At 43.4% G+C, this 27186-nt stretch overlaps 1 protein-coding gene and 2 long non-coding RNA genes across 3 annotated transcripts in view; all 3 read right to left on the bottom strand.

The window, feature by feature from the left end:
* The window catches only part of pias2 (protein inhibitor of activated STAT, 2), a 116606-nt gene that overhangs the window by 49228 nt on the left and 40192 nt on the right, over positions 1-27186 (bottom strand). The window contains exons 6-9 of the mRNA XM_052068257.1: positions 6078-6212; positions 5889-5994; positions 5021-5094; positions 2902-3062 (exon numbers count right to left, since the gene is read on the bottom strand). Coding sequence (XP_051924217.1) covers positions 2902-3062; positions 5021-5094; positions 5889-5994; positions 6078-6212 — 476 coding nt within the window. The remainder of the gene's footprint in view (positions 1-2901; positions 3063-5020; positions 5095-5888; positions 5995-6077; positions 6213-27186) is intronic.
* On the bottom strand, positions 2138-2895 carry LOC127602353 (uncharacterized). Its single transcript, XR_007962777.1, has 2 exons — positions 2403-2895; positions 2138-2371 (listed from the first exon to the last, which is right to left on the bottom strand). It is a non-coding gene; the product is annotated as an uncharacterized LOC127602353 (long non-coding RNA).
* Positions 19339-27179, bottom strand: LOC127602336 (uncharacterized). The gene is made up of 3 exons (XR_007962758.1): positions 24455-27179; positions 20144-24145; positions 19339-19644 (listed from the first exon to the last, which is right to left on the bottom strand). It is a non-coding gene; the product is annotated as an uncharacterized LOC127602336 (long non-coding RNA).

The following is a 27186-nucleotide window of genomic DNA, read 5'->3' on the forward strand; positions in this document are numbered from 1 at the left end:
TAGAGAAGTACAGAGAAGGTCAGAGGGAACTGTATTGTGTCTTTGTAGATCTGGAGAAATCGTATGATAGGGTGCCCAGAGAAGAACTGTGGTATTGTATGAGGAAGTTTGGGGTGACAGAGAAGTACGTTCCGTTCGAATGTACTTCTCTGTCACCCCAAACTGCAGGACATGTATGATTACTGTAAGACAGGGGTGAGGTGTGCTGTAGGTGTGCCGGAGGAATCAAGGTGGAGGTGGGACTTCACCAGGGGTCAGCTCTGGGCCCCTTCTTATTCGCTATGGTGATGGACAGGCTACACAGACGAGGTTAGACAGGAATCTCCCTGGACTCTGATGCTTGCAGATGACATTGTCATCTGTAGTGAGAACAGGGAACAGGTGGAGAAACTAGGAAGGTGGAGGTTTGCCCTGGAAAGGAGAGGAATGAAGGTCAGTCGCAGCAAGACGGAATACGTGTGTGTGAATGACAGGGACCCAAGTCAAGACTGAGATTCCAGGGAGAAGAGATAAAGAAGGTGGGTGGTTTTAAGTACTTGGGGTCAACTGTCCAGAGCAATGAAGTGTGGGGAAAAAAGGTGAAGAAGCATGTAAAGGCAGGTTGGAAAGGCTGGAGAAAAGTGTAAGGTGTGATGTGTGATAGAAGCTGAAACTTAAAAGAGTTTAAAAGAGTTTTAGCTAAGATGCAAGGAAAGGTATATAAAACTGAGGTGATGCTGTTTGGACTGGAGACAGTGCCGCAGAAGACAGAAGGCAGAACTGGTGGTAGGGGAGATGAAGATGTTGAGGTTCTCTTTGGGAGTGACCAGTTTGGATAGGATCAGGAATGAGTACATCAGAAGGACAACTCAGGTTTGAGGTTTTGGAGAGAAAGTCAGAGAGGCCAGACTAAGATGGTTTGGACATGTCCAGAGGAGAGAGAGTGAATATATTGGGAGAAGGATGATGAGCCTTGAACTGCCAGGCAGCAGTCTGAGACGAAAACCAAAGAGGAGGTTTATTGATGGAATGAAAGAGGACATTAAGATAGCTGGTGTGAGAGAACAACTGATTCGCTGTGGCGACCCCTTGAAGGGAAAAGCCGAAAGGAAAAGAAGACGCTCCAAGAACAGCACTTTGACTACAGCGATGGTTGTTTTAAAGTGCACGGTAGTATCTTGTGAGTCAAGTAAATTGTTAACAACTGTCTTTTTAATCCAGCCCGCCGATGGTTGGCACAGTACACAATTAAGGTTCGATGTAAATGTCGACAAGCATGACAAGCATCGAAAAGGCCTTATCGGTGGTGCTGCCATTCGAACAACGGCGCTAAATACACAGAACTAACTTTGTCAGCCTATCATCAATCCTGTTACTTGATTGACATACAGGTCAACCAATCAGATGACAACTGAATCACCACTCATGCGCAAACACAGGTGCTCAGAGCTAAGTGCTAATTTAGTCAGCTTTGGTCCCCAACTGGTCCCAAGTCAATCGCGAGCGTTGGGAGGAGGCTGTTAATCTCTAGGGGTGTTCACACGGCAAGATTTGGTCCGGTGCTACGCCGGGGCTGCCCCAGAAGAGCGTTCACACGTGCAAATTAGCTGCGGCGTAGCCCCGGAAAACAGCTTACACCGGACCAAATTTGATCCACCTCATCTGATCACCTCATCAGCAACCACCACCAGTCATCAGATTGACTAGCATTCTGTGATATTTTTTCCCCCTACAGTCGGAGGAGGCGTGCCCTCTTGTCAAAAGCAACCTGCATTGTGTACTCACCCTGGCATACAAACTTGATCCACCTCAGGGAGGTGGATCAAATTCCGGAGCAAATGCTCATTTGCGAAGCAGCACCGGTGTAAATTTGCACGTGTGAACGCAACTGGGTTAAATTTGCTCCTGAGCAAATGCTTGTGAAGAGTTTACGTACGGCGAGAATGTGTTGCTTTCGCGCTCTGTCGGAATTCCGTCATGTGTTTGTTTAATAACAACACAAGACTTGGCTGGTAACATCTTTCCTTTTGTAGGAGACTGGACTGTCTCGGAGTTGTTTGTGTAGTTTGTTCCTTTGTTGTGTGTTCACAACCCCCCGGCCCCAATATAATTTATTTTGTGATTTCCTCTCTTGATCTTCTGTTTGGCGCATTACGTGTTTGCTTTTCTGAGTGTCATTGAAGTCATCGTTGATTTACGTTTTCGGGGGCGGTCACTCTCGAGCAGAAGGCACGGAGAAGGAGAAGGACTTGCCTGTCCAGTAGTCGCTTGAGTTTATGTTTAAAAAGAACCAACACGACAGCTAATTTGTTTTCTGTCGTTTTGCTCCACTGCAGAAACTGCCGTGTGAACGCAAGTGGGGCTGCACCGACGATGTGCCGGTGCAGACACGCTCAGCGGCTTTGTACGTGTGAATGCTCCACACAATTTGCTGCAGTGCAAAATATATTGCAACAAAATACATCGGTGCAGCGCCGGAGCAAATGTGTGCCGTGTGAACACCCCTTTTGAGTGGTGTCCACCACGGAAAGAGAGGGTGTTCATAGAGATTTGGTGGGTGACGCTGCAAGAGAACCTACCACTTCTCTTCGTTCCCCCTGGCTAGATTGGTACCGCAATCCAGTGTCTCCTCTCCTCATTGTGCCGTTGTTATGAATGTCTAATTGTTGACTATGACATATGGGATGGGTTACCGTGCATGTGATTGATCTCTATGCTCCGTTTTGGCAAGCGACATGGGTCCGAATATAAAACTCAGCCTGTCAAAGTGTCAGGTGGGAGTGGCGGAGTCACCTGCCAATCATGACACTTGTGCATGAGTGGTGTGCAAGTCGCTGTTAATTTCAAGCCCTGTACTCTTATCATTAATCAATGACTGTTGATGGGGAGGCAGGTTTGCCTTGTTGAAGAAAGTGAACCAACCCATCAATGATGAGACTTCCATATGTAGCCTTCTTGTCACAGACAGGACATATCCAGGTAGGTTTTTTCTCATTCATCTGTAAGTAGAGGGCAGCATCGAAGCACTGAAGGTGAGAGCAGGTCACCGCTCTGCATGGAACCGTAAGTCGCATCTTACCCAACTGGAGGAAAAATGATTCATGGTCAGTCAAACTGAAAAATGTAGAATGACTGCATTTTTTGTAAAAGCAGCAAGTGGCTCATATTATTTGACTATAATTATTGTATTTCAACACATTTGGCATACTTTATTCATGATAGAAAATCAATAAAATTAAGATTGGTTTTGAGAGACCCCACAATTTTATTTCACTGATTTTGCACAATCTGGCGTGAACAGTGCCTTGCATAAGTATTAGCTCCCTTGAAGTTTTTGATCTGTTGCCACATTTCAGGTTTCAAATTGTTTCATGTTAAATAGAGTCCACCTGTATGTAATCTCATATCAGTTTGAATGCACCTGCTCTGTCTCAGGAATATTAGAAAACAAACGGCATCATGAAGACCGAGGAAGACACCAGGCAGCTCTGGGATATTGTGGAGAAGTTATATTTCAAAAGCTTTAAACATCACACACAGCAGTGTTTGATCAAGCATATTCAAATGCACCACGTGCGGCCACGTGCAGCGGATGAACGACGACCGTCTCCCGAAACAGCTCCTCTACGCGGAGTTGCTGGAGGGCACCCGTCCCCGCGGTGGCCCGAAAAGACGATTCAAAGACCAGCTAAAGGGTCATCTTCAGCGGTGCCGGATTCCCCCGGCACAGTGGGCTGACCTGGCCGCGGATTGGGCGGCCTGCCGTGGGGCTGTGCGGGGCAGGGTCCGGATCCTCGAGACTCGACGCGTCGCTGCGGAGGAGGACCGGCGAGCGAGGAGGAAGGAGAGGGCCCGGCAACCGCCTGGCCCCCCAACCCACTTCTGTCAATCCTGCGGGCGGGGCTTCCGGGGAAAACTGGGCCTCCACAGTCATCGGAGAAAAAAGCCGTCGCCTTGTCCTGGGGGCCGCATTCCTCGATAACGAGGGCCTTCACCGACCGACGATTCAAATGGAGAGCGTATCAGACCATTGTGAACCGACCAATATCATCCCTCTAAACCTTTTGTCCAAAAAGGGAGAATACTGATCAGAGATGCAGCCAAAATACCTATGATCACTCTGAACTGCAGAGATCCATAGCTAAGGGTGGGTAATTCACCCATAGGACTATTCGTCTCACATTGCTCAAATCTAGCATTTAGGGAAGAGTGGCAAGAAGAAAGAATATTTCTCAAAAAGCTACCTGGGAGATGCAACAAAAATGGAAGAAGGTGCTCTGGTCAGATGAGATCAAAATGTAACTTTTTGGGCTAAATGCAAACCATACTGTTTGGTGTAAAATTAACACTGCACATCACACTGAAAACACAAACCCACTGCCAAACATGGTGGCAGAATCATGGTCTGAGGCTGCTTCGAAGAATAGGCATGTCACACGTTACACGTATGCGTTCTTCACCCCCCCCCCCCCCCCCCAAAATGCAGTGAATTGTGTTCTGCATCCTGATTGGTCTCCGCACCTCGTCTTTGTACATACAGTACATACCCGACAATGTCGATGAAACGTTCTGCACCGGCAAAGGCACCTGAGGTCGCGCTCAAGCAAAATTATTTTACAGTACAGTATTTCCAAAAAATATTTTAGTTATTTGTTGAAAATGTTTGTTTTTTGTGCTTGGGCCTGAAAACAGGTTTTGGTCTTTGGTTTCGTTGTATATATAGTTTAGTTCTGTATAATAACTAAAAAATAAAGCTCACTACTTCACGGATTTCACCCATCACTGGTTCTTTTTGGATAAACGAGGGATTACTGTAGATAAATATATAAGTTTGAAGCCTCAAATGTAGAAAAAGGTCAAAAAGTTCAAGTGGAACAAAACATTTCACAAGGCACTGTATATACAAGGCTTTAAGCATTGGGGACATCTCGGGGCACAATAAAAAAAAAGCACGAAACAAAAGTCCATTGCCAAGATCTTGAGTAATTGTTTTGATTTCCTTCTTTAAAAAGATGTGAGCATTCCATAGTGACGTATTTACCGGACACATGAGGGAGACTCGAAGGCTTGTTGTGGCAACTTCGCTGTCAGGATCTGCAGTGAGCTTCTCTTTTACTTGATGAGAGATGATGGAGAAAAAAAATATGTTTATTTTGTTTAAATTGCATGTAGAATACTTTGTTTACAACTCAACAAACTAAGCCAACAAATAACAGAAAACAGACCAGCTTTGAGGGTGACCTGGCTCAGTTCAATTAGCTCAGTTCAGTATGAAGTGCCCCACATAGGCTGGTGTGAGCCATTGGATTACTTTTCAAAGGCAGTTTAAAAGATGAAAAAAACTCTGCTTCCTTGGATGCTGACAGCAAGACACAGTTGCTGATCCTGCTAATCACGTGCTCATGTGTGCTGTTCAAGCCAGAAAAATGACGACTGTGGTTCTGACGTGAAAATAATATGCTGTTAAGCACTTTTGAAATTTAAGTGTAAAATAAATACATAAAGTGATTTAAAATATAATATTACAATGTTTTTTTATTGCGGGGCTGATTGTGATATTATAATGGCATTTGGATAGTGTTATATCCGTCCTTGCTTAGAGGGCTAGCGGGTAGCAGGGAAACTGCTCACATTGAAGCCGCTAACAATGTAGCCGCTGTGTTGGAGCCACTGCTGAACCACTGTCAGGCACCGCATTACAATGTCAAAGTAATGAAGTCGTTTATCTGCATCTTTAGTCAGCAAATTAACTTCATTTCAGGACAACGTTGTGTTGTTGATTTCTGTGGCAGAAGTTTGTGAAACACTGCAACTACAGTAACTCTAAAAATGGCTCAAGTCAGTCATTACGGCACAATTTCATTTCATTGTGGTATTAAAGAGACTTTTATAATATGCAGCACATTTACTTAGTGCTCTGGAGTGGTCTGGGTTTCTGGTGCCCTTCATCTTCAGCCTCTGCAGCAGCAGTGGTGATGTTAGCTGCCTCACTAGGTACACAGACATGGAGTAGGTCTGCAAAGATCAGAGGTTTTATCCCAACATCAGGTCCTTGACAATATAAATAAGGAAAATTGCAAATTGAGTACGATTGTTACCTTTCCAATTTCAGGTGACCATGTCACTGAAATCTGATTGGGTACTGCCGAGGACAGTCGCACCAATGAGGTAATGTTGAGGGGTTTTCCTGGTCTCTTTTGTTCCACGCCATTTTTGGGGGGAGGTGTGTAACCCTAACAAAAACAAATGTTTTGCAAATCAATTCAGACTCTCTGAATATTGCCTTTCAAACAATGCAGCACAAAGCACTTTAGCATATTTGTTCCCTAAAGCAAAACAAAATTCCCTTTTCAATGTCTCTTTCAATTACTCCCATCCACCATACCACATTCACGCACACATTCATTAAAAAAAAACAAAAAAAAACCCTAGGACAAAAGAATGGGGGGGGTGGGGTTTCGATAAAAATTGCGTTTGGGATGTCACGTGATTAGTTTTTTCAACATCCTTTTCAATTATTTAAAACAAAAAGGCAATTACTTCCAATGTATTACAATAAATATCAGATCCACTATCAATCAAGATGTTAAGATTAAAATGAATTAAGTATTAACATGAAAGACAGTTTATTTCTGAACTACAGGTACAGGTTTAAACTTACTTCATACTTAAATATGTCATTATGTAAGGATTCACTGAGGCAATATAATTCTGCCAAACAAGTGTGGCAGAAACAAATGCACTGTATCCACGATACTACTTTGAATCAGTAAGAAAACTAAAGCACACATTCTCACAGTAATGCCAAAAAATCTGTGGCTTTGTCACTTCAACATATCCACCTTCTCATGTTGCATGAAACGTATGTTAAACAAGTGGACTGCACTTTGTTGACATCGATAAAACAAATACATTCTGTGTAAAAATAAAACTTCGCCATCACACATGCTTTTGTGTAGGTAAAGTAAGATTACACCTGCATATGTGACATAAAATGTTCCAATTGCAAAAACCAGCAGCACATATTACAAGTAGAGGTAAGATCGTGCGGCCCGGGCCCGAGCGAGACCCGACCCGAGTCGGGTCGGGCCGAAAATGTCAATCATTTCTTCGGGTTCGGGTGGGGTCGGACCAGGCTTCTCTCTCGCTGACTTTTTTTTTCTTAGTTTCGAGGAGGTGAATAGTTTTGGCCACGAGAGACCGAGTTTCGCAAAAAAAAAAAAACCAACAAAAAAAAACAAGTCGCCTCATCACAACACGTACTGTACTAAACTTTTCCAATGACGATTCAAAGAACTCCTTTGTGTCACTGTCTACTATCCACCCGTCATTGTTCTTCTTTGTCTCTCTCCTTCTCTCTCTTAAAGTGCCGCGTTAGATTCTTAAGGACGTACTGCTGCTGTGGTTTATGGCCCAGTTTTCAACCCGTCAAAATGACAGACGTTCTTAAACTTTTCCAGTCAACTCTGAAAAAAAATCCATCAGTGATTAAAATTGTCGGTTAATGTACCCTCTGCAGAAACAGAAATATAAAAGATGTAAATGTTTATACAGTCTTGTTTAACTTCGTGACAAAAGACAGGCTTTACTTTGTTGTCAGAAATCACCCCTCCTTCTCCTGAGTCCTCACAAATGAAATATGAAATTTCTGGTTTGCTTCAGGCTCGGGCCTGCAAATCAAGTTAATTGGCCGGGCTCGAGCTGGGTTGGGCTTTAATACCCGCGGGTTGGATCGGGCTGGATGCTTTTTTACCTCTAATTACAAGCCAAGACAGCGGCACCACATTAATTAAATGGCAACTACTGACAATCAATAAACATTTTGCATGTCTTTATTATCATTAACGAGATCTTATAACCCAACAACATATGACCACATACAGATGCAATTATCTTCAAAATATATGACATCTGAGCAGGATATTTCCATCTTCAAATCATCTGATGGGAAGATGTGTTTCGATTCGGTCACTGCTCAGTAGCGCCCTGTGCCCAAACATCGTTGAGAGTTCAATCGAAGTCAACATTTATTTTATTTTTTTTTATCTGTGGCAAACAACAGAATGCATGACAAATCATCTATTCAAACAGAAATTTTATCAGCCACACACTGACAGTGTGTGACACAGATAGTTTTTGTTTTTAAAATGAGGTGAAAAATCTCAAACATGTCTCAAACACTTTGATATCATGCTGATGAAAATTGGAAGAGAAATTAAATCTATTTTTGTTATGATAATTATTACTTGCCTCAATTTCTCATGAAACAGAAAAAAGACCAAAAATTATGTGCATGTATAGCGGCATGCATGAGTTACAGGGATGACATCTCTGCCTGCTTGGCAACCCTCACCCTTTTCTTTTGGTCATTTTAAATCACAGCTTTTACAATTAGTGAATCATGTTTCATCAAATTGGGTTTAAATTGCAAATGCAATAAATCATTTAGCCTTTAAAATAATACACATGCAAGTATACACTCCCAACAACAAGGATGAGCAATGAAAGCACCGGCAAGAACATAATGTACAGTAAATGAAAGAAAACTACAGAGGTATACGTTTTTGTTAAATGAATTAGAACACTACAAAAGTTTTTTTAATCAATTTCATATTTGGTTAGGCCCCTCCCCCAACACATCCAAACATAAAAAACCCAACACTATTGCCACTAATAAAGCAACCACAACGATATGAGTATGCCTCTCTTAATCAAAGAAAAATAACAACACAAGAAACACACTACAACTAGTAGTAGAACTACGATGACAAATAATAATTGAAAATCAGACAGTGCTTCATTGTGGTTCGAGAATTCTTTTTAGGGATGTACATGGGCATACATCGGGGCATGTTCAACCAAGGTGTGTCCTCTAATTAGCATTGCGGTTGTCTTCAATGTGGGTAGCAGTCAGTCAGCCTATATAAATGGTGCCAAGTAGTCAACGTGCTGCTCAATGGCCCTCCGGGCGGCTCATCAGCTAGTTCCTGCGGAAGGCTGGTAAGGTGGTGGTTCGCCGCCCTCCGGACGGCTCATCAGCTAGTTCCTGCAGAAGGCTGGTAAGGTGGGCCTTCGGCCCACAAAAGTGTTGTTGCTTGGTTCAACTTTTTGTTCATCTTCATTGCTTATCGCGAAAATAAAGAGATGTTTAGCTCTACTACATAACTAACAATTTCATTGCAATGCTTGTGGGTAGACAATATTTTTTCGCTAAGATGCCCGCGCGATCGCAGTGAGCCACTGCCTGAGCGGCGCAGTGGCGCGGTAAAGTAGATACGTTTTGAAAAGGGACAGACGCAAGGACAGACCGCGTGCGGGACGACGCGCAATATATATATATATATAAATAAATAAAAAATCCTCATCTCACCCCTCGGGTGGTGTCCGTCCCTCATTCAGCTCGGGTCCTCTACCAGAGGCCAGGAAGCTTGAGGGTTCTGCGCAGTATCCTTGCTGTTCCCAGCACTGCACATTTCTGGACTGAGAGGTCCGATGTTGTTCCCGGGATCTGTTGCAACCACTCATCTAGTTTGGGGGTCACTGCCCCGAGTGCTCCGACCACCACAGGCACGACTGTCACCTTTACCTTCCAGCCTCTCTCCAGCTCCTCTCTGAGCACTTGGTATTTCTCGAGTTTCTCATGTTCCTTCTTCCTGATGTTTCCATCACTTGGGACCGCTACATCCACTACAGCGGCTTTCCTCTGCCCTTTATCTATGATCACGATATCTGGTTGGTTCGCCATTACCATCTTGTCAGTCTGGATCTGGAAGTCCCACAGGATCTTCGCTCTGTCATTCTCCACCACCTTCGGAGGTGTTTCCCATTTTGACCTTGGAGTTTCCAGTCCATACTCCGCACAGATGTTTCGGTAGACTATGCCAGCCACCTGGTTATGGCGTTCCACGTAGGCTTTCCCTGCCAGCATCTTAAACCCTGCAGTTATGTGTTGGATCGTCTCAGGTGCCTCTTTGCACAACCTACACCGTGGGCCTTGTCTGGTGTGGTATATCTGGGCCTCTATGGCTCTGGTGCTCAAGGCCTGCTCCTGAGCAGCCAGGATGAGTGCCTCTGTGCTGTCCTTCAGGCCAGCCCTCGCTAGCCACTGATAGGACTTCTTGAGATCGGCCACTTCAGTTATGGTCCGGTGGTACATCCCGTGTAGGGGCTTGTCCTCCCATGATGGTCCCTCTTCCAGCACTTCATCTTCTGTTCCCCATTGTCTGAGACATTCTCTGAGTACGTCATCCGTTGGAGCCTTCTCCTTGATGTATTCATGGGGCTTGGATGTTTCATCCTGGACAGTGGCTCTCACACTCACTAGTCCCCGGCCTCCTTCCTTTCGGCTTGCGTACAGTCTCAGGGTGCTGGATTTGGGATGGAACCCTCCATGCATGGTTAGGAGCTTTCGGGTCTTAACGTCCGTGGTCTGAATCTCTTCCTTTGGCCACCTTATTATTCCTGCAGGGTATCTGATCACTGGCAGGGCATAGCTGTTTATTGCCCGGGTCTTATTCTTGCCATTGAGCTGGCTTCTTAGGAGTTGCCTCACTCGCTGGAGGTATTTGGCCGTAGCCGCTTTCCTTGTTGCCAGTTCGAGGTTGCCATTGGCTTGTGGTATACCAAGGTACTTGTAGCTGTCCTCAATGTCTGCTATTGTTCCTTCAGGGAGTGAGACCCCTTCAGTGCGGACTACCTTTCCTCTCTTAGTCACCATCCGACTCCATTTCTCAAGCTCGAATGACATCCCGATGTCGCTGCTGTAGATCATGGTTGTATGGTTCAGAGAATCTATGTCCCTTTCGCTCTTAGCATACACTTTTATGTCATCCATGTAGAGGAGGTGACTGATCGTAGCTCCATTTCTGAGCCTTCTCATCTGTTGGAGCCTTTTGTCATCGTGAATTTCCATAGCCTGTCTTGGTGATTACTTGGCTTAGGGGGTTCAGTCCTATGCAGAACAGCAGTGGGGAGAGTGCATCACCTTGGTATATGCCACATTTGATGGACACTTGGGTAAGTGGCTTGCCATTGGCTTCAAGTGTGGTTTTCCACATCCTCATCGAGTTCACAACGAAAGCTCTTAGGGTCCTGTTCACCTTATACAACTCCAAGCATTCAGTGATCCATGTATGTGGCATCGAGTCATAGGCTTTCTTGTAATCAATCCAAGCTGTGCACAGGTTGGTACGTCGGGACCTGCAGTCTTGTGCGACTGTTCTGTCAACCAGGAGCTGATGTTTGGCTCCTCTGGTTTCTCTACCAATGCCCTTCTGTGCTTCGCTCATGTATTGATCCACTTGTCCACTTATCTTAGCCGCAATGATGCCTGACATGAGCTTCCATGTTGTGGAGAGACAGGTTATTGGCCGATAGTTGGATGGGACTGCACCATTTGAGGAATGAACCTTCATGATCAGGTTTGTTCGCCCTTCGGTTAGCCATCCTGGGTGAGTCCCATCGAGTCCCCCCCCCCCCCCCCCCTCAGCAGCTGGTTCTTTTGTGCTGCTAGGCGCTCATGGAGTGCTGTGAGTTTCTTTAGCCAGTAGGTGTGGACCATGTCCGGGCCTGGTGCTGGCCAGTTCTTCATATCTGAGACTTTTTCCTGTATGTCTGCCACTGTTATGGTAACTGGGTTCTGTTCTACACTTTCACAAGTTGTGTTGCGAACAGCCTGTTTATTCGCCTGGCCTCATTCTCTTTCGTGTGCCGCTTTAGGCGGCTGGACAAGGCTTGGGGCCTTTGTTTGGCAGTTTCGAGTGCTTCAGGCACAGTCATCTGGATGTACCTCTCGGGTATCGGCCTTTTCATCACATCTCTCTGCGCCTCCGTCAATTGACTCACATCTTTCCGAGCCGCCTTGATCTTAGCCTCCAACCGTCTTTACCATGGTGGATAACATATCTCATGGTTTCCATGGTTGCTCTTATAGCCAAGCATCTCTAGGAACACTGATGCTGAAGCGTATATCAGCTTATTGGTTTCCGTGATCGTTACGGTCGGGATCATCCTCAGTGCTGCATTCACACTTTCCATGTGACTTTATGCATTCACACTTTCCATGAGACTTTCAGGTGGTACTTCACATTGTTGTAACACTGTTGTAATCGGGTTCTAGATTGCCCAGCTTTCATTCTGGCCATGATCTTAGCTTTCAGATCAGTTGCTGCCTCACTCAGCATTTTATTCATTGGGGCTGGCCTCCCAATCCATGTGTCCACTTATCTTAGCCGCAATGATGCCTGACATGAGCTTCCATGTTGTGGAGAGACAGGTTATTGGCCGATAGTTGGATGGGGCTGCACCCTTCGAGGGATCCTTCATGATAAGGATCGTTCGCCCTTTGGTTAGCCATTCTGGGTGAGTCCCATCCCTCAGCAGCTGGTTCATTTGTACTGCTAGGCGTTCATGGAGTGCTGTGAGTTTCTTTACCCAGTAGGTGTGGACCATGTCTGGGCCTGGTGCTGTCCAGTTCTTCATATCTGAGACTCTTTCCAGTATATCTGCCACTGTTATGGTAACTGGGTTCTGTTCAAGGAGGTTGCTGTGCTCCTCTCTCAGTGTCACCAGCCATTGTGCACTGCTGTTATGTGCAACCTCCTTCTCCCATATGCCTTTCCAGTACCTTTCAGTTTCCAGTCTTGGGGGGTCAGCTCTGTTGTTAGTACCCTGCCAGTGAGCGTACACTTTCGCAGGTTGTGTTGCGAACAGCCTGTTTATTCGTCTGGCCTCATTCTCTTTCGTGTACCGCTTGAGGCGACTGGACAAGGCTTGGAGCCTTCGTTTGGCAGTTTCGAGTGCTTCAGGTATGGTCATCTGGATGTACCTTTCGGGTATCGGCCTTTTCATCACACCTCTCTGGGCCTCCGTCAATTGACTAGTATCTTTCCGGGCCGCCTTGATCTTAGCCTCCAACCGTCTTTTCCATGGATGGGTGACGTATCTCATGGCTTCCATGGTTGCTCTTATAGCCCAGAGTCTCCAGGATCACTGATGCTGAAGCGTATATCAGCTCATTGGTTTCTGTGATCGTTACGGGAGTGTGATCGCCCTCAGTGCTGCATTCACACTTTCTATGAGACTTTCAGATGGTACTTCACATAGCCGTTGTAATCGGTTTCTAGGTTGCCCAGCTTTCATTCTCGCCATGATCTTAGCTTCCAGCTAAATTCATCTTAGCCTCGTTCAGCATTTCATTCATTGGGGCTGGCCACCCAATCTCATCATCTGCATTCATTGGGGCTTGCCTCCCAATCTCTTGTCCCCTTCTGATCTGGCAGCCTGGGGCCCTTCACCATGGAACCTGCGTTGTACCTCATCAATCTCAAGTTGTGACAGCAGTTGCCGTTTGTGGATGTTGGAACACTGAGCTACTAGTTGTTTCGTGGTCAACCGTGACTGTGGGTTTCGAACCATTTAGCCCACATTCTCTGCATGTAACCCCTCTGACTAGGGTTGCTTGAGTAGTAGCATTCCAACAGAGCCATGTTATCACATCTCGCCCATCTCCGCTTTGTTCCAGTAGCCCATTTTTCATTAAGGTGCTCTGGTTCCCCAGCACCTGACGCAGACCTTGTTTGGCCGGGCGACGTCATGTCATTCATTTTATTGTCTCTCATCATTGTGTGAGGTAGGCATTAGCGTGAAGGATCTTGCCCAAGGACCCACACTGGATGGTGTTATGTGCTCATTTTTGCCCCAAGCGGGATTCGAACCACCGTCTCCCGTATGCCAAACCGATGCCTTACCGACTGAGCTATCCAGCCGCATACATATATATATATATATATATATATATATATACACACACACACACACACACACACATATATATAGTCCTTGGGCAAGATCCTTCACGCTCAGACATCGCCCGGCCAAACAAGGTCTACGTCTACAAACAAGGTCAACTTCTTGCTTGGCTCTCGACGAAGGCGGACGCTTCTGCTTTCTGCGCTGTCCCCCACCCTTCCCTGCTCGCCTCTCAGTCCTTGTGCTGTCTCTTGTCTGACTTTTCCTAGCCTCCTGTTGTATTTTCATCACAAACACTGAATTGGTTGGCTGGTCTCTCGATGCCATCGACAACATTTTCTCGATGAGAAGAGCAGGCAGTGGGGAGCCTACTTGCCCCTCGGGGACTTTTGCTGCTGGGTACACCCTAGATCCTTGGAGGAAGCGGAGAATGGTGTGCCTGTCAACACTGTCCGTTGAGGATTTGGACGACATCTACATTTTCGGCCTTCCGATAACAGTTATGCTGCTGTTTGGTGTGAGCAGTTTCCTGATCTATCGAAAATTCTAAAGACGGGAGCAGCTCTATTGGACGACGCTGCCGGTCTAAGGATGACATAACGCGGATGTCCAACACTCAGACTCAGACTGTGCTCAACCACAAACTGTTGCGGGTTTGGAGCGTCACAGCAGGATGGTCAACAACTTGGAGAAAACTGGAATCCGTGTTCAATTACTGACTGAAATCATGGATTTGGCTGATCGACGCCACTAAAGAGACATAAGCCATGGACTCAAGGCTGTCTTAAATTCTTGGGCAGCCTGCTACCAAAACAAGATCTGCTATCTTGACCTTCCCCTGATGAAAATATGCACGGAAGCTAGTCCACCACCATTACCCCTCCCTCATACATTCCCCTGATTCACCGCCTTCATTGTTTATGTCTTGTGACCTTTTGTAACTGTAATATGCTTATGCAGGAGTTTTTTTGCCTCACTCAAATTATCCTCAAAATGAGGGTAGTGCGAGCGTGGGATTTTTTTCTCCATCTCTCCCTCCCCTGTGGTTTCTTTCTGACCGCTGCTCAACCCGTATTGTTTTGTGTTTTTTTGTTATTGTAAAGTGCCCTTGGGTGTATTGAAAGGCGCATATAAATAAAATTTATTATTATTATTATTATTATTATTATTATTATTATTATTATTATTATTATTGCATTAGGTGCTGGGGAACCAGTGCACCTTGATGAAAAATGGGCTACTGGAACAAAGCGGAGATGGGCGAGATGCGATAACATGGCTCTGTTGGAATGTTACTACTCAAGCAACCCTATTCAGAGGGGTTACATGCAGCGAATGTGGGCTAAATTGTTAATTCGAAACCCACAGTCACGGTTGACCATGAAACAACTAGTAGCCCAGTGTTCCAACATCCACAAACGCCAACTGCTGTCACAACTTGAGATTGATGAGGTACAACGCAGGTTCCATGGTGAAGGGCGCCAGGCTGCCAGATCAGAGGAGGATGTTATACCAGAGATTGGGAGGCAAGCCCCAATGAATGCAGATGATGTGATTGGGAGGCCAGCCCCAATGAATAAAATGCTGAGTGAGGCAGCAACTGATCTGAAAGCTAAGATCATGGCCAGAATGAAAGCTGGGCAATCTAGAACCCGATTACAACGGTGTTACAACAATGTGAAGTACCACCTGAAAGTCTCATGGAAAGTGTGAATGCATGAAAGTCACATGGAAAGTGTGAATGCAGCACTGAGGATGATCCCGACCGTAACGATCACGGAAACCAATAAGCTGATATACGCTTCAGCATCAGTGTTCCTAGAGATGCTTGGCTATAAGAGCAACCATGGAAGCCATGAGCTATGTTATCCACCATGGTAAAGACGGTTGGAGGCTCAGATCAAGGCGGCTCGGAAAGATGTGAGTCAATTGACGGAGGCGCAGAGAGATGTGATGAAAAGGCCGATACCCGAGAGGTACATCCAGATGACTGTGCCTGAAGCACTCGAAACTGCCAAACAAAGGCTCCAAGCCTTGTCCAGCCGCCTAAAGCGGTACACGAAAGAGAATGAGGCCAGGCAAATAAACAGGCTGTTCGCAACACAACTTGTGAAAGTGTAGAACAGAACCCAGTTACCATAACAGTGGCAGACATACAGGAAAAAGTCTCAGATATGAAGAACTGGCCAGCACCAGGCCCGGACATGGTCCACACCTACTGGCTAAAGAAACTCACAGCACTCCATGAGCGCCTAGCAGCACAAAAGAACCAGCTGCTGAGGGGGGGACTCGATGGGACTCACCCAGGATGGCTAACCGAAGGGCGAACAAACCTGATCATGAAGGTTCGTTCCTCAAATGGTGCAGTCCCATCCAAGTATCGGCCAATAACCTGTCTCTCCACAACATGGAAGCTCATGTCAGGCATCATTGCGGCTAAGATCAGTGGACAAGTGGATCAATACATGAGCGAAGCACAGAAGGGCATTGGTAGAGATACCAGAGGAGCCAAACATCAGCTCCTGGTTGACAGAACAGTCGCACAAGACTGCAGGTGCCACATACCAACCTGTGCACAGCCTGGATTGCTGACAAGAAAGCATATGACTCGATGCCACATACATGGATCAGTGAATGCTTGGAGTTGTATGAGGTGAACAGGACCCTAAGAGCCTTAGTTGCAAACTCGATGAGGATGTGGAAAACCACACTTGAAGCCAATGGCAAGCCACTTACCCAAGTGTCCATCAAATGTTGCATACACCAAGGTGATGCATTCTCCCCACTGCTGTTCTGCATAGGACTGAACCCCCTAAGCCAAGTAATCACCAAGACAGGCTATGGAAATTCACGATGACAAAAGGCTCCAACAGATGAGAAGGCTCAGAAATGGAGCTACGATCAGTCACCTCCTCTACATGGATGACATAAAAGTGTATGCTAAGAGCGAAAGGGACATAGATTCTCTGAACCATGCAACCATGATCTACAGCAGCAACATCGGGATGTCATTCGAGCTTGAGAAATGGAGTCGGATGGTGACTAAGAGAGGAAAGGTAGTCCGCACTGAAGGGGTCTCACTCCCTGAAGGAACAATAGCAGACATTGAGGACAGCTACAAGTACCTTGGTATACCACAAGCCAATGGCAACCTCGAACTGGCAACAAGGAAAGCGGCTACAGCCAAATACCTCCAGCGAGTGAGGCAAGTCCTAAGAAGCCAGCTCAATGGCAAGAATAAGACCCGGGCAATAAACAGCTATGCCCTGCCAGTGATCAGATACCCTGCAGGAATAATAAGGTGACCAAAGGAAGAGATTCAGACCACGGACGTTAAGACCCGCAAGCTCCTAACCATGCATGGAGGGTTCCATCCCAAATCCAGCACCCTGAGACTGTACGCAAGCCGAAAGGAAGGAGCACTAGTGAGTGTGAGAGCCACTGTCCGGGATGAAACATCCAAGCTCCATGAATACATCAAGGAGAAGGCTCCAACAGATGACATACTCAGAGAATGTCTCAGACAATGGGAAACAGAGGATGAGGCGCTGGAAGAGGGACCATCATGGAAGGACAAGCTCCTCCACGGTAAGTACCACCGGACCATAACTGAAGTGGCTGATCTCAAGAAGTCCTATCAATGGCTAGAGAGGGCTGGCCTGAAGGATAGCACAGAGGCATTTATCCTGGCTGCTCAGGGGCAGGCCCTGAGCACCAGAGCCATTGAGGCCCAGATATACCACACCAGACAAGACCCAAGGTGTAGGTTGTGCAAAGAGGCACCTGAGACAATCCAACACATAACTGCAGGGTGTAAGATGCTGGCAGGGAAAGCCTACATGGAACGCCATAACCAGGTGGCTGGCATAGTCTAACGAAACATCTGTGCGGAGTATGGACTAGAAACCCCAAGGTCAAAATGGGAAACACCTCCGAAGGTGGTGGAGAATGACAGAGTGAAGATCCTGTGGGACTTCCAGATCCAGACTGACAAGATGGTAATGGCAAACCAAGCGGATATCGTGAACATAGATAAAGGGCAGAGGAAAGCCGTTGTAGTAGATGTTGCGGTCCCAAGTGATGGAAACATCAGAAAGAAGGAACACGAGAAACTCGAGAAATACCAAGGGCTCAGAGAGGAGCTGGAGAGAGCCTGGAAGGTAAAGGTGACAGTCGTGCCTGTGGTGGTCGGAGCACTCGGGGCAGTGACCCCCAAACTAGATGAGTGGCTGCAACAGATCCCGGGAACAACATCGGACATCTCAGTCCAGAAATGTGCAGTACTGGGAACAGCAAGGATACTGCGCAGAACCCTCAAGCTTCAAGGGACGGACACCACCCGAGGGGTATATATATATATATATATATTATAGCTGTCAGTTTAGCGAGTTTTTATTGGCATTAATTTAAATGAATTTTAATGGGATAAAAATAATTTCTCGTGAGATTAACGCGGCACACGTCACAAGCGGATGTTACGTTGCTCTATAAATACACCAGAACAAAACAAGCGCGCTGCAGAAGTCCACACCCATGTCTGTTTTGCCAGCCACAGCAGCACGAGACACCGAAAACGGATACTTAAAGAGTTTATGAATGGAAAGTTTACTTTTAAAAAGTTGCCCGATTGCTCCACTGACAAGACCAAAGTTATCTGTTCTTCTTTCTCTCTGTATCATACAGGTATAAGATGTATGCCACTGACACAATTGTTACTTGTTTGAAACTATTTTGTGTGGAAGGTTACAGTGTTCTGCGTCCATATAAATAGAGCGGGTGGAGCTTCTCTGTGTTTGTCTGACAGTGGTAGGGTAGCGACCTAGCGAAAATAAAACGTCTCCAGTGTTGTCATCGAACCAAGTGTAGTCATTCGAAATGAAGTCTACACAAAAACAGTAGAGACTTCCCACAAGAAGGACCAACACAGTCAACATAGCCTGACTGTGTTAGGGGGAGTGACCACCCACCCCCACCTTTCAGAATGGTTTGCCCCAGCAGCAGGGGGGAAGTGCGTGCCCTTTTTTGTACGGCGGGCAGTTTTGAAAACAGCGGCACATAATCAACACTGGTGTCCGGTGTCTCGTTATTCTTCAACAAACTACAGAAACAGACTGCTGTGTACAAAGTAAACTTGAGAAAAACGAAGTATGGAACCATGGTTTAAATCTATTCTAGACCGAGTACTAGTTTACCTTAGATGTGCACTTTATAATGTTATATTGCTCTGTTTTGATTTTATAAAAAAAAGCTGTCAAAGCAGCTGTTTTGTGACAAAATATGGTTTTCACTGTTGTTGATGGATAGTAATATTCTGTGAGAGATTATGTGTGAATAACTGCTCCAAGTGAAAAATGTAAAATTGAAAATCGAAATTGTTATTTCAGTAAATATTTGCATTTGGCACATAGAAAACTGATTCATGATTCCATGTTGATGAGAGCATTAAAATGCGGGAAAAATAGGACAAAAAATGTAAAAGGAAATTCAGAAACAATAAAAAATGTTCACGATTAATTTTTTAATCCATTTGAGTTAATTATGACAGTTGCATTTTTAATTAGATTAAATATTTTAATCGTTTGACAGCTCTAATATATATATATAACATACACACACACACATTATCCTATTCCTCTCTATGGACTGCATCACTTTACCATATCTTACTTGCTTTCTTTCAGTCCGATCATTCTGATATTGTTCCTCAACAAGTGACCCACAGTGTCTCCAGACACATTCGTCCCATTTTCTTCTCCTTGCCAGCACTGCCGTCATCCGTGACATGGTAATCGACAGAAAATGTATGGACAAAATACATACTATAATGTAAATTGTTTTCACAATACAGTCCCGAGTTTCGATTTGGACTTTTGAGATCTGCAAAATAAATGGTATCAAAATTACATTGCAGTGGAGCTCAACTGTCATGTTCTGTATTTGGCAGCAGGTGGCAGGCGTTTCATTTCTCCCGCCTGCACACCTGCTGCCTATTTTGTCGGTGATTTTACCTGCTATATCTAAGCGCTCCGGCGGTCGACTCATCGCTGGTGTATTGCATGCCGTGCCACTGCTGTTGCCCATGATCGCAAATATCATTCAAGACCATTTGTTGTTAGTTGTATTTTCGTCGTCCCAAGGGAATTATTATATTAGCGTGCGTGAAATAGTATTTGTATTTAACATATCTTCCTTGCCGTTTTTTGCAAGCGTTTTCTGTTTTCACGTTTTTCCTTATTTCCTGGTTCTCGTTTTTTCCAGCACTTTCTGTTGTTTATTAGGCGGGGTTTTTGTTTGTAATAAATATTTTTGTTTGACGAAGTCCTTGTCGGTGTCTGCTCTTTCGGGGATGCACTTATTCTCGTTTGCTCGGTTATGTACGAAGCAGTTCCTTTCCCTGCTTCGTGCGTAACGTGACATCAACATTCTTTAATCAATGTCTGTCAGATATTTTATGAGTCTTTTTTTATATTAATATCTACATTTGTGCACAAATATGTTGACTACTATGCTTCTATTACATTTAATCATGTTATACACCTCCACTACTGGATGCATTTCTCATTTAATACAGGTCTGTTTCATGTATTTTTCAAATAAAAAGATAAAACATAAGGCGTCAGTGTGCTGTATACATGTATTTTTTTTTATCGAATAATTGAAAATATGTCATGGAATATAAATGGCCAATATCATGATTGTTTCCTTTATGTGCAGTGTGTTATATTTCTCCATCTTCCAATCGAATCAGTCAAGGAGTATCGCTTTTTTCAAACTTGCTGATCAAACCCAAAAGCCTGATCGTGTAAAACCTACTGCAGTGAAACTCCTCTACAACGAAATCATGTTTGCAGCAAGAAATTTTTCACAACAGGGGTTTTTTCACTGTTGCAAATTTGATCTCAGATGTAAGCACACACACACACACACACAAACATGTTTACACGCACGCATAAACATTTTATTCCAACGTGCATAAGTATAATAATAATACATCACATTTGTAAGCGCCTTTCACAACACTCAAGGACACTGAGCGCACACACTTATTTGACACTTCATATTGTTCGTGTAGAAAGAAAAAAAGGGAAAGAAATTGCGAAATTTACGATCAGCATTCACTTTCACTTACATCAATTTCTCGGACAATGTCTTCTATTTTGCTTGCTCCCTCTATTTTGCTTTTACCCTCTCTTCCATCATCAGAGCTCTTCTTGCCTTAGCTGTTTGACATCCAAAGGTCAGTTTTGTAGCCATTTTAGCAATGCAACGTCCATTCCCGTATGAAGCTAACAATAACAAATACTTCCTGGCATGCAATGAACTTTTAAGCCAGCCACAGGACGCTTCGTAGTCCTCAAAGTCGTAGTTGGCTCTCGAACGCTAAAAACCGTATGCTAACTGGAGCGCTTTTCTCTCATTAGCGCTCCCATTCGCGTAAGGTTTTTTGCCTTCGTTCGGGTGGTCAATTTTATTGTTGCCCTGCGGCAGTCATAAGGAGCACACACGATTGACTGTAAACACGTCTTTATTCCACGACTGCCAACAAGTGGATCTGAACAATTACAAATTTGCGCCCAAGACATTCACATAAACACGCCCTCTACTGTCTGCCTGCTGGGTGAGAAGCATGGTCCTAGTGTCCGCCTCAGCCCGAGCTTTAAATGATCGCCAGTTTAAAACACTGCTGGATGAAGTTGGTAATAATTATCCTGGTCTGCTTCTGCACAGCAACGTGCGTTGGTTGTCAAGGGGGAAGCTGCTCAGCCGTTTTGCGGCTTGTCTGAGCGAAATTCGGACTTTTCTTGGAATGAAAAATGTCGAGCATTCCGAGCTAGCTGACACTGAGTGGCTCCTGAAATTCTACTATCTCGTGGATATGACTGAACATCTAAACCAGCTCAATGTGAAAATGCAAGGCGTTGGAAATACAATTTTATCCCTGCAACAAAAGTGCATTTGAAAACAAGCTACAACTTTTCATCGCCGACATTGAAACAGGTCGTTTACTACACTTTGAAAAACTGAGAGAGTTTAAAGAGGCATGCACAGCAAGTGACCCTGCTCAACATTTTCATCTTCAGCAGCTAGCAGGATTCACATCTTCACACAGTCATTCAAATCGCGCTTTGGAGAATTTCGCAAGCGCAGTCGTCTTTTTAAGTTTATCACCCATCCGCACGAGTGTACAGTGGAGAGCGCTGACCTGAGTTCCATTCCCGGTGTCTCAATCAGAGATTTTGAGCTACAGGCTGCTGACCTGAAGGCCTTAGACATGTGGGTGAATAAATTCAAGTCACTGAATGAAGATTTGGAAAGACTTGAACGATAGCAAGCAGAGTTGGCAAGACAACACAAGTGGGCAGAAATTTAAAAACTTCAACCCGTAGACCAGCTGATTGTCAAAAATTGGAACGTGCTTTCCCTGACATACCACACACTGCAGCGTGTGAGTATTGCTGTACTGACAATATTTGGCTCTACCTATACATGTGAGCAGTCTTTCTCACATCTAAAGAACATTAAAGGCCAAGTGTGAAGTAATTTCATGAAATGCCAAATAGGGTCACAATGAAAGTACTTAAAACATTGTCCACCAAATAAAGCTTGAAAAAATCATTTATATGTTGTATATTTGACAAAATAATCGATTTTCCGAGGTTCCAGCCTGAAAGGGGCGGAACCCGGAATTGTTACGTCACATGGAGAACAGCGATGGCAGAGCTCCATACGGCCGCATGCAAAGCATTTCAAACAATGATTCAAACAGCAATACAAGCGGTCGATCGAGCGCTAGTGAGGATATCCAAGTTTTTGAAGTGTTAGAGGAAGAAGAGGAGGTTTGAATTTTACATGTTGGACCTTACATGTACGAGCCAGACGCTAATCAGGAGGCAAACAATGTGCCCAGACGACCTGACATGGAATGGAGACAAGACCCATCAAGATTGGTAAGTTATAGGCTGGTATTATTTTTATGATTTGAATATGCAGGCATGTGCACATAATTTTATGTTTTTGTCTATCTGATGACATTGTTTAAATTGTTTTTTATCAGACTTCATGTTCAAGCAGTTAGCCTACTCCGGTTAGCCTACTACCGGTTGGAAAGCAGTCATCTTTGAAGTGGAGATGGCAGAGAACACTCGTCAATGAATCGTGAAATTCACTCGCTTCGTGCGAATAAAAGATGTCCATTTAGGTGCCCTGCTATCCTTCGGCCATTGGCACAACTTTTCTGTTGATTGCGAACAATACATCGCCACACACCGCCGTGGCATTTTACCAACAAGCAATGCAACAATGCTGGAAGGACTTCCCTCGCATCTCTTCATGTGACGTCATTTCCGAAGATTGCAGAAGAAAAGCATTTTCGTTGTCAAGGGTGTTGCTAATGGTTAAACAAAGAATCTGGAAGGGTTGCGTTAAAAAAAAAAATAACGGAATTATGCTTATAATACTTCAGCCATTGATATTACTCAGAAACATGGTTGGCCAACTTTACTTCACACTTGGTCTTTAAGACCAACCTACAGTCACGTTTAACGGATTGAAGTCTCAATGCAATGCATGAATCTTAACCTCAGCAAGTATCAACTAGACTACAAACCATCAGCAAAACCATGCAGCACCAGAAGTCACATTAATGGTCAGAAATACTCATCATTGATTAGCATCAGCATAACAATTCATTCATTCATTCATTCATCTTCCGAGCCGCTTGATCCTCACTAGGGTCGCGGGGGGTGCTGGAGCCTATCCCAGCTGTCGACAGGCAGTAGGCGCGGGACACCCTGAATCGGTTGCCAGCCAATCGCAGGGCACACAGAAACGAACAACCATTCACACTCACACTCACACTCACACCTAGGGACAATTTAGAGTGTTCAATCAGCCTGCCACGCATGTTTTTGGAATGTGGGAGGAAACCGGAGCACCCGGAGAAAACCCACGCAGGCCCGGGGAGAACATGCAAACTCCACACAGGGAGGCCGGAGCTGGAATCGAACCCGGTACCTCCGCACTGTGAAGCCGACGTGCTAACCACTGGACTACCGGGCCGCCGCAGCATAACAATGTTGTTCAAAATCATTCAGAGTCCTATTGTACTTTAAAAGTGTTGAAATTACATAAAATGCACACATTACTTGTATTTTTGGTTTTAAAAATATTGTATGGCTCTCACAGAATTACTTTTAAAAATATGTGGTGCTTATGGCTCTCTCAGCCAAAAGGTTCCCGACCCGTGCAATAGATTATAGTATATTATTGATTAAATTAGAGAGATATGGTATCAGAGGCATATAAATGGATTGAAAGTTATTTAGAAAACAGATATCGGTATGTGCAGTTCAACAAAACATCTAACCTACTGAAGGTTACCCATGGAGTTCCTCAGGGATCAGTGCATCGACCAAAACTATTCATCTATATATAAATTGCGCGTCGTCCCGCACGCGGTCTGTCCTTCCGTCTGTCCCTTTTCAAAACGTACCTACTTCACTCACTACGATCGCGCGGGCATCTTCGCGAAAAAATGTTGTCTACCCACAAGCATTGCAATGAAATTGTTAGTTATTTAGTAGAGCTAAACATCTCTTTATTTTCGCGATAAGCATTGAAGATGAACAAAAAGTTGAACCAAGCAACAACACTTTTGTGGGCCGAAGGCCCACCTTACCAGCCTTCCGCAGGAACTAGCTGATGAGCCGTCCAGAGGGCGGCGAACCAGCTAGTCTAATATATAAATGATATCTGTAGTGTCTCAAAACAATTCAAATGTGTCCTATTCGCCGATGATACAACCTTTTACTGCTCTGGAGAAAATATGAAACAACTCCTGAAAACTGGAAAATGAATTAAACAAAATAATAAACTGGTTCGACAGAAATAAACTCTAAATTTGACAAAATCTTAGTTAATTCTTTTTGGCATGAGACCAATCACACACCAAGTTAAAATAAAGATAAACTCAATTGAAATAGAACAAGTTTATGAAATTAAGTTTCTTGGACTAGTAATAGATACTAAACTATCCTGGAAGCTACACATAGATAACGTTAAAAGAAAAATATCCAAAACTAAAAGGATCCTCCACCAACTAAGGATGTGTTGAATAATATTTCTTTGTACACATTATAGCACTCATTATTACTGCCATATGTTCATATTGTATTTAATTGAAAGATGTTTGTTGTTTTTTCTCTTTCTCCTTTCTTCTTTCTACATACATTCTTGCTGCTGGAGGCTGTAAATTTTCCCAGTGTGGGACGAATAAAACCCACAAATCCACTATTTATCAAATCAAACACAATGAAATTCTATAATCCGGTTGACTTCAAAATCACCCAATTAATGTAAAGAGCACATAATAATTTCCTTTGCCAAAATATCCAGAAGCTTTTTGAAATTATTGATAGTTGTTATAATCTAAGGGGGACTAATCAATACAAAAAATCCAAAACAAGAACAAACAAAGTTGTGTTATCAGTAATGGGTGTCAATCTGTGGAATAAGTTTGAAACGGACCTGAAAATGAGTAAATCGCTGGATGAGTTATAAAAAAATTCAAAAGATGAGTACAAAAAAACTACACAAATCAGAGTTAAGAAGATACATTTGATATACTTATAAAATATATTAATACAACAGAATTAAATTGATCAACTAATTAAATGTATTAATGTTTTTATGTTTTTCCTTTTTCTAATTTTTACTTGCCTTCACTTTTGTCAATCTGTTATTGTATTGTATGTTCTATAAAGGTTCAATGAAACAATAAACAAACAAACAAAAGTGGCAAAAGTGATCAACCTCGCCTCGTCTTTGCTTGTGAGAAAATGAATCTTTCGGGGGTGATTCTTTGATATCCATACCCACCTCTTTCTAATTAGCATGCTGATCTTTGGAAACAAGAGTTGGATATTTGCAAAATAAATAAATAAAAATAAATAAAGATATTTGAGCGGTAAATATCTTTTCTTTTTAGTGTATTTGAATGAATAAAAACAACTTGCAAATCATTGTTTTTAATTTCAATGTTTCAACTTCATTGAAATTGCGGTTTGCACTTCTCTCAGTCTCATGTTTGAGAAAATTGGCCTTATTCATTTGTCAAGTCATCACCTAAAATCACAAAACGTAACTTCATTATTATTACCATATACAATGTATGACCTATGAGGAAATGCCTGCAAAACAAATACACTCCCTATTCTAAAACTACAACCAAAAAAAAGCAATTCGAATTATTAATAGATCAAAATATACGGAACCCACAAATCCACTATTTATTAAATTAAATACGATGAAATTTTATGACCTGGTTGAGTTTAAAATTGCCCAATTAATGTACAAAGCACACAATAACCTGCTCTGCCAAAACATTTTGAAGTTTTTCGAAATTCGAGAAAGCAGCTATGATTTAAGAGGTACCAATTTATTCAAAAAACTCAAAACAAGAACAAACATCAAGCAAAGAAGTGTATCTGTCAAAGGTGTTAATCTGTGGAATAATTTCGAAACTGACCGGAAAATTAGTAAATCGCTTGCTAGGTTCAAAAACAAATTTTAAAAAATAGTACACACAACCTACATCAATCAGAGTTAAGGTGATAAATTCTAAACATTAATTCAATATAATAATAAATCAGAACTAAGTTGATAAATATAGAAAGGTACTGCAATATCCATTATAAATACAAGAGAAAATTGACAAGAGTGCCAGGGTGTGTATGTATAAAATCCCGATACAAACTAAAAGTTGTAAAAAATATCACGGTTAAGGGTAAAGCAAGAGCCTTAATGGAGACTTCTTTCTTCTTACTTTCTTTCTTTTCTGATTGATATAAAAATGATCTATTTATATAAAAACACATAACACGGGGTAGGACTAGATACGTTTTTTACTTGTTCCTACTCCCTTGAACATAATAAATGTGTTGAATGATGACTGATTTCTCATTAGAGAGTGCATATTGTGTCAAGATTTAATGTGAAATTTAAATCATTAAGAATCTTTTGAAATTAAATCAGTCACTGATGGTTTAGTGGTACATTTGCGTGACTTCCATGCAGGCTGTATGGGTTGTGAATTTCAGTGTGAATATGTGTCTGTCTGCATGCGTCTCATGATTGACTAGCCACCAATCTAATGTACCTTTCACCTGAAATTCGCTTGATACGCTCCAGTTCCCCTCAACCCTGAGCAGGATTAGTGGTAAAGAAAATGTAAGAAATAAAAAGATGTGGATGTCACAATACCTCCTAGTGTGCCACCATCTCGCTTAATGGTCCCACAGTAATCCAATTTTATATAATGTACTGTATTTTTAAAACAAATAGCATAAAAGCATTGGGTTGAAAGATTTCCCAGTTACAAGCCTTAGTAAGAAAAACAGAAAATAGGTTCAAATAAAATGAAAGAAGTCAACATGATGCTCAAGAGAGTGACTCAACTTA

The sequence above is a fragment of the Hippocampus zosterae genome, chromosome 6, assembly GCF_025434085.1.
Source record: "Hippocampus zosterae strain Florida chromosome 6, ASM2543408v3, whole genome shotgun sequence".
Lineage (NCBI taxonomy): Eukaryota > Metazoa > Chordata > Actinopteri > Syngnathiformes > Syngnathidae > Hippocampus > Hippocampus zosterae.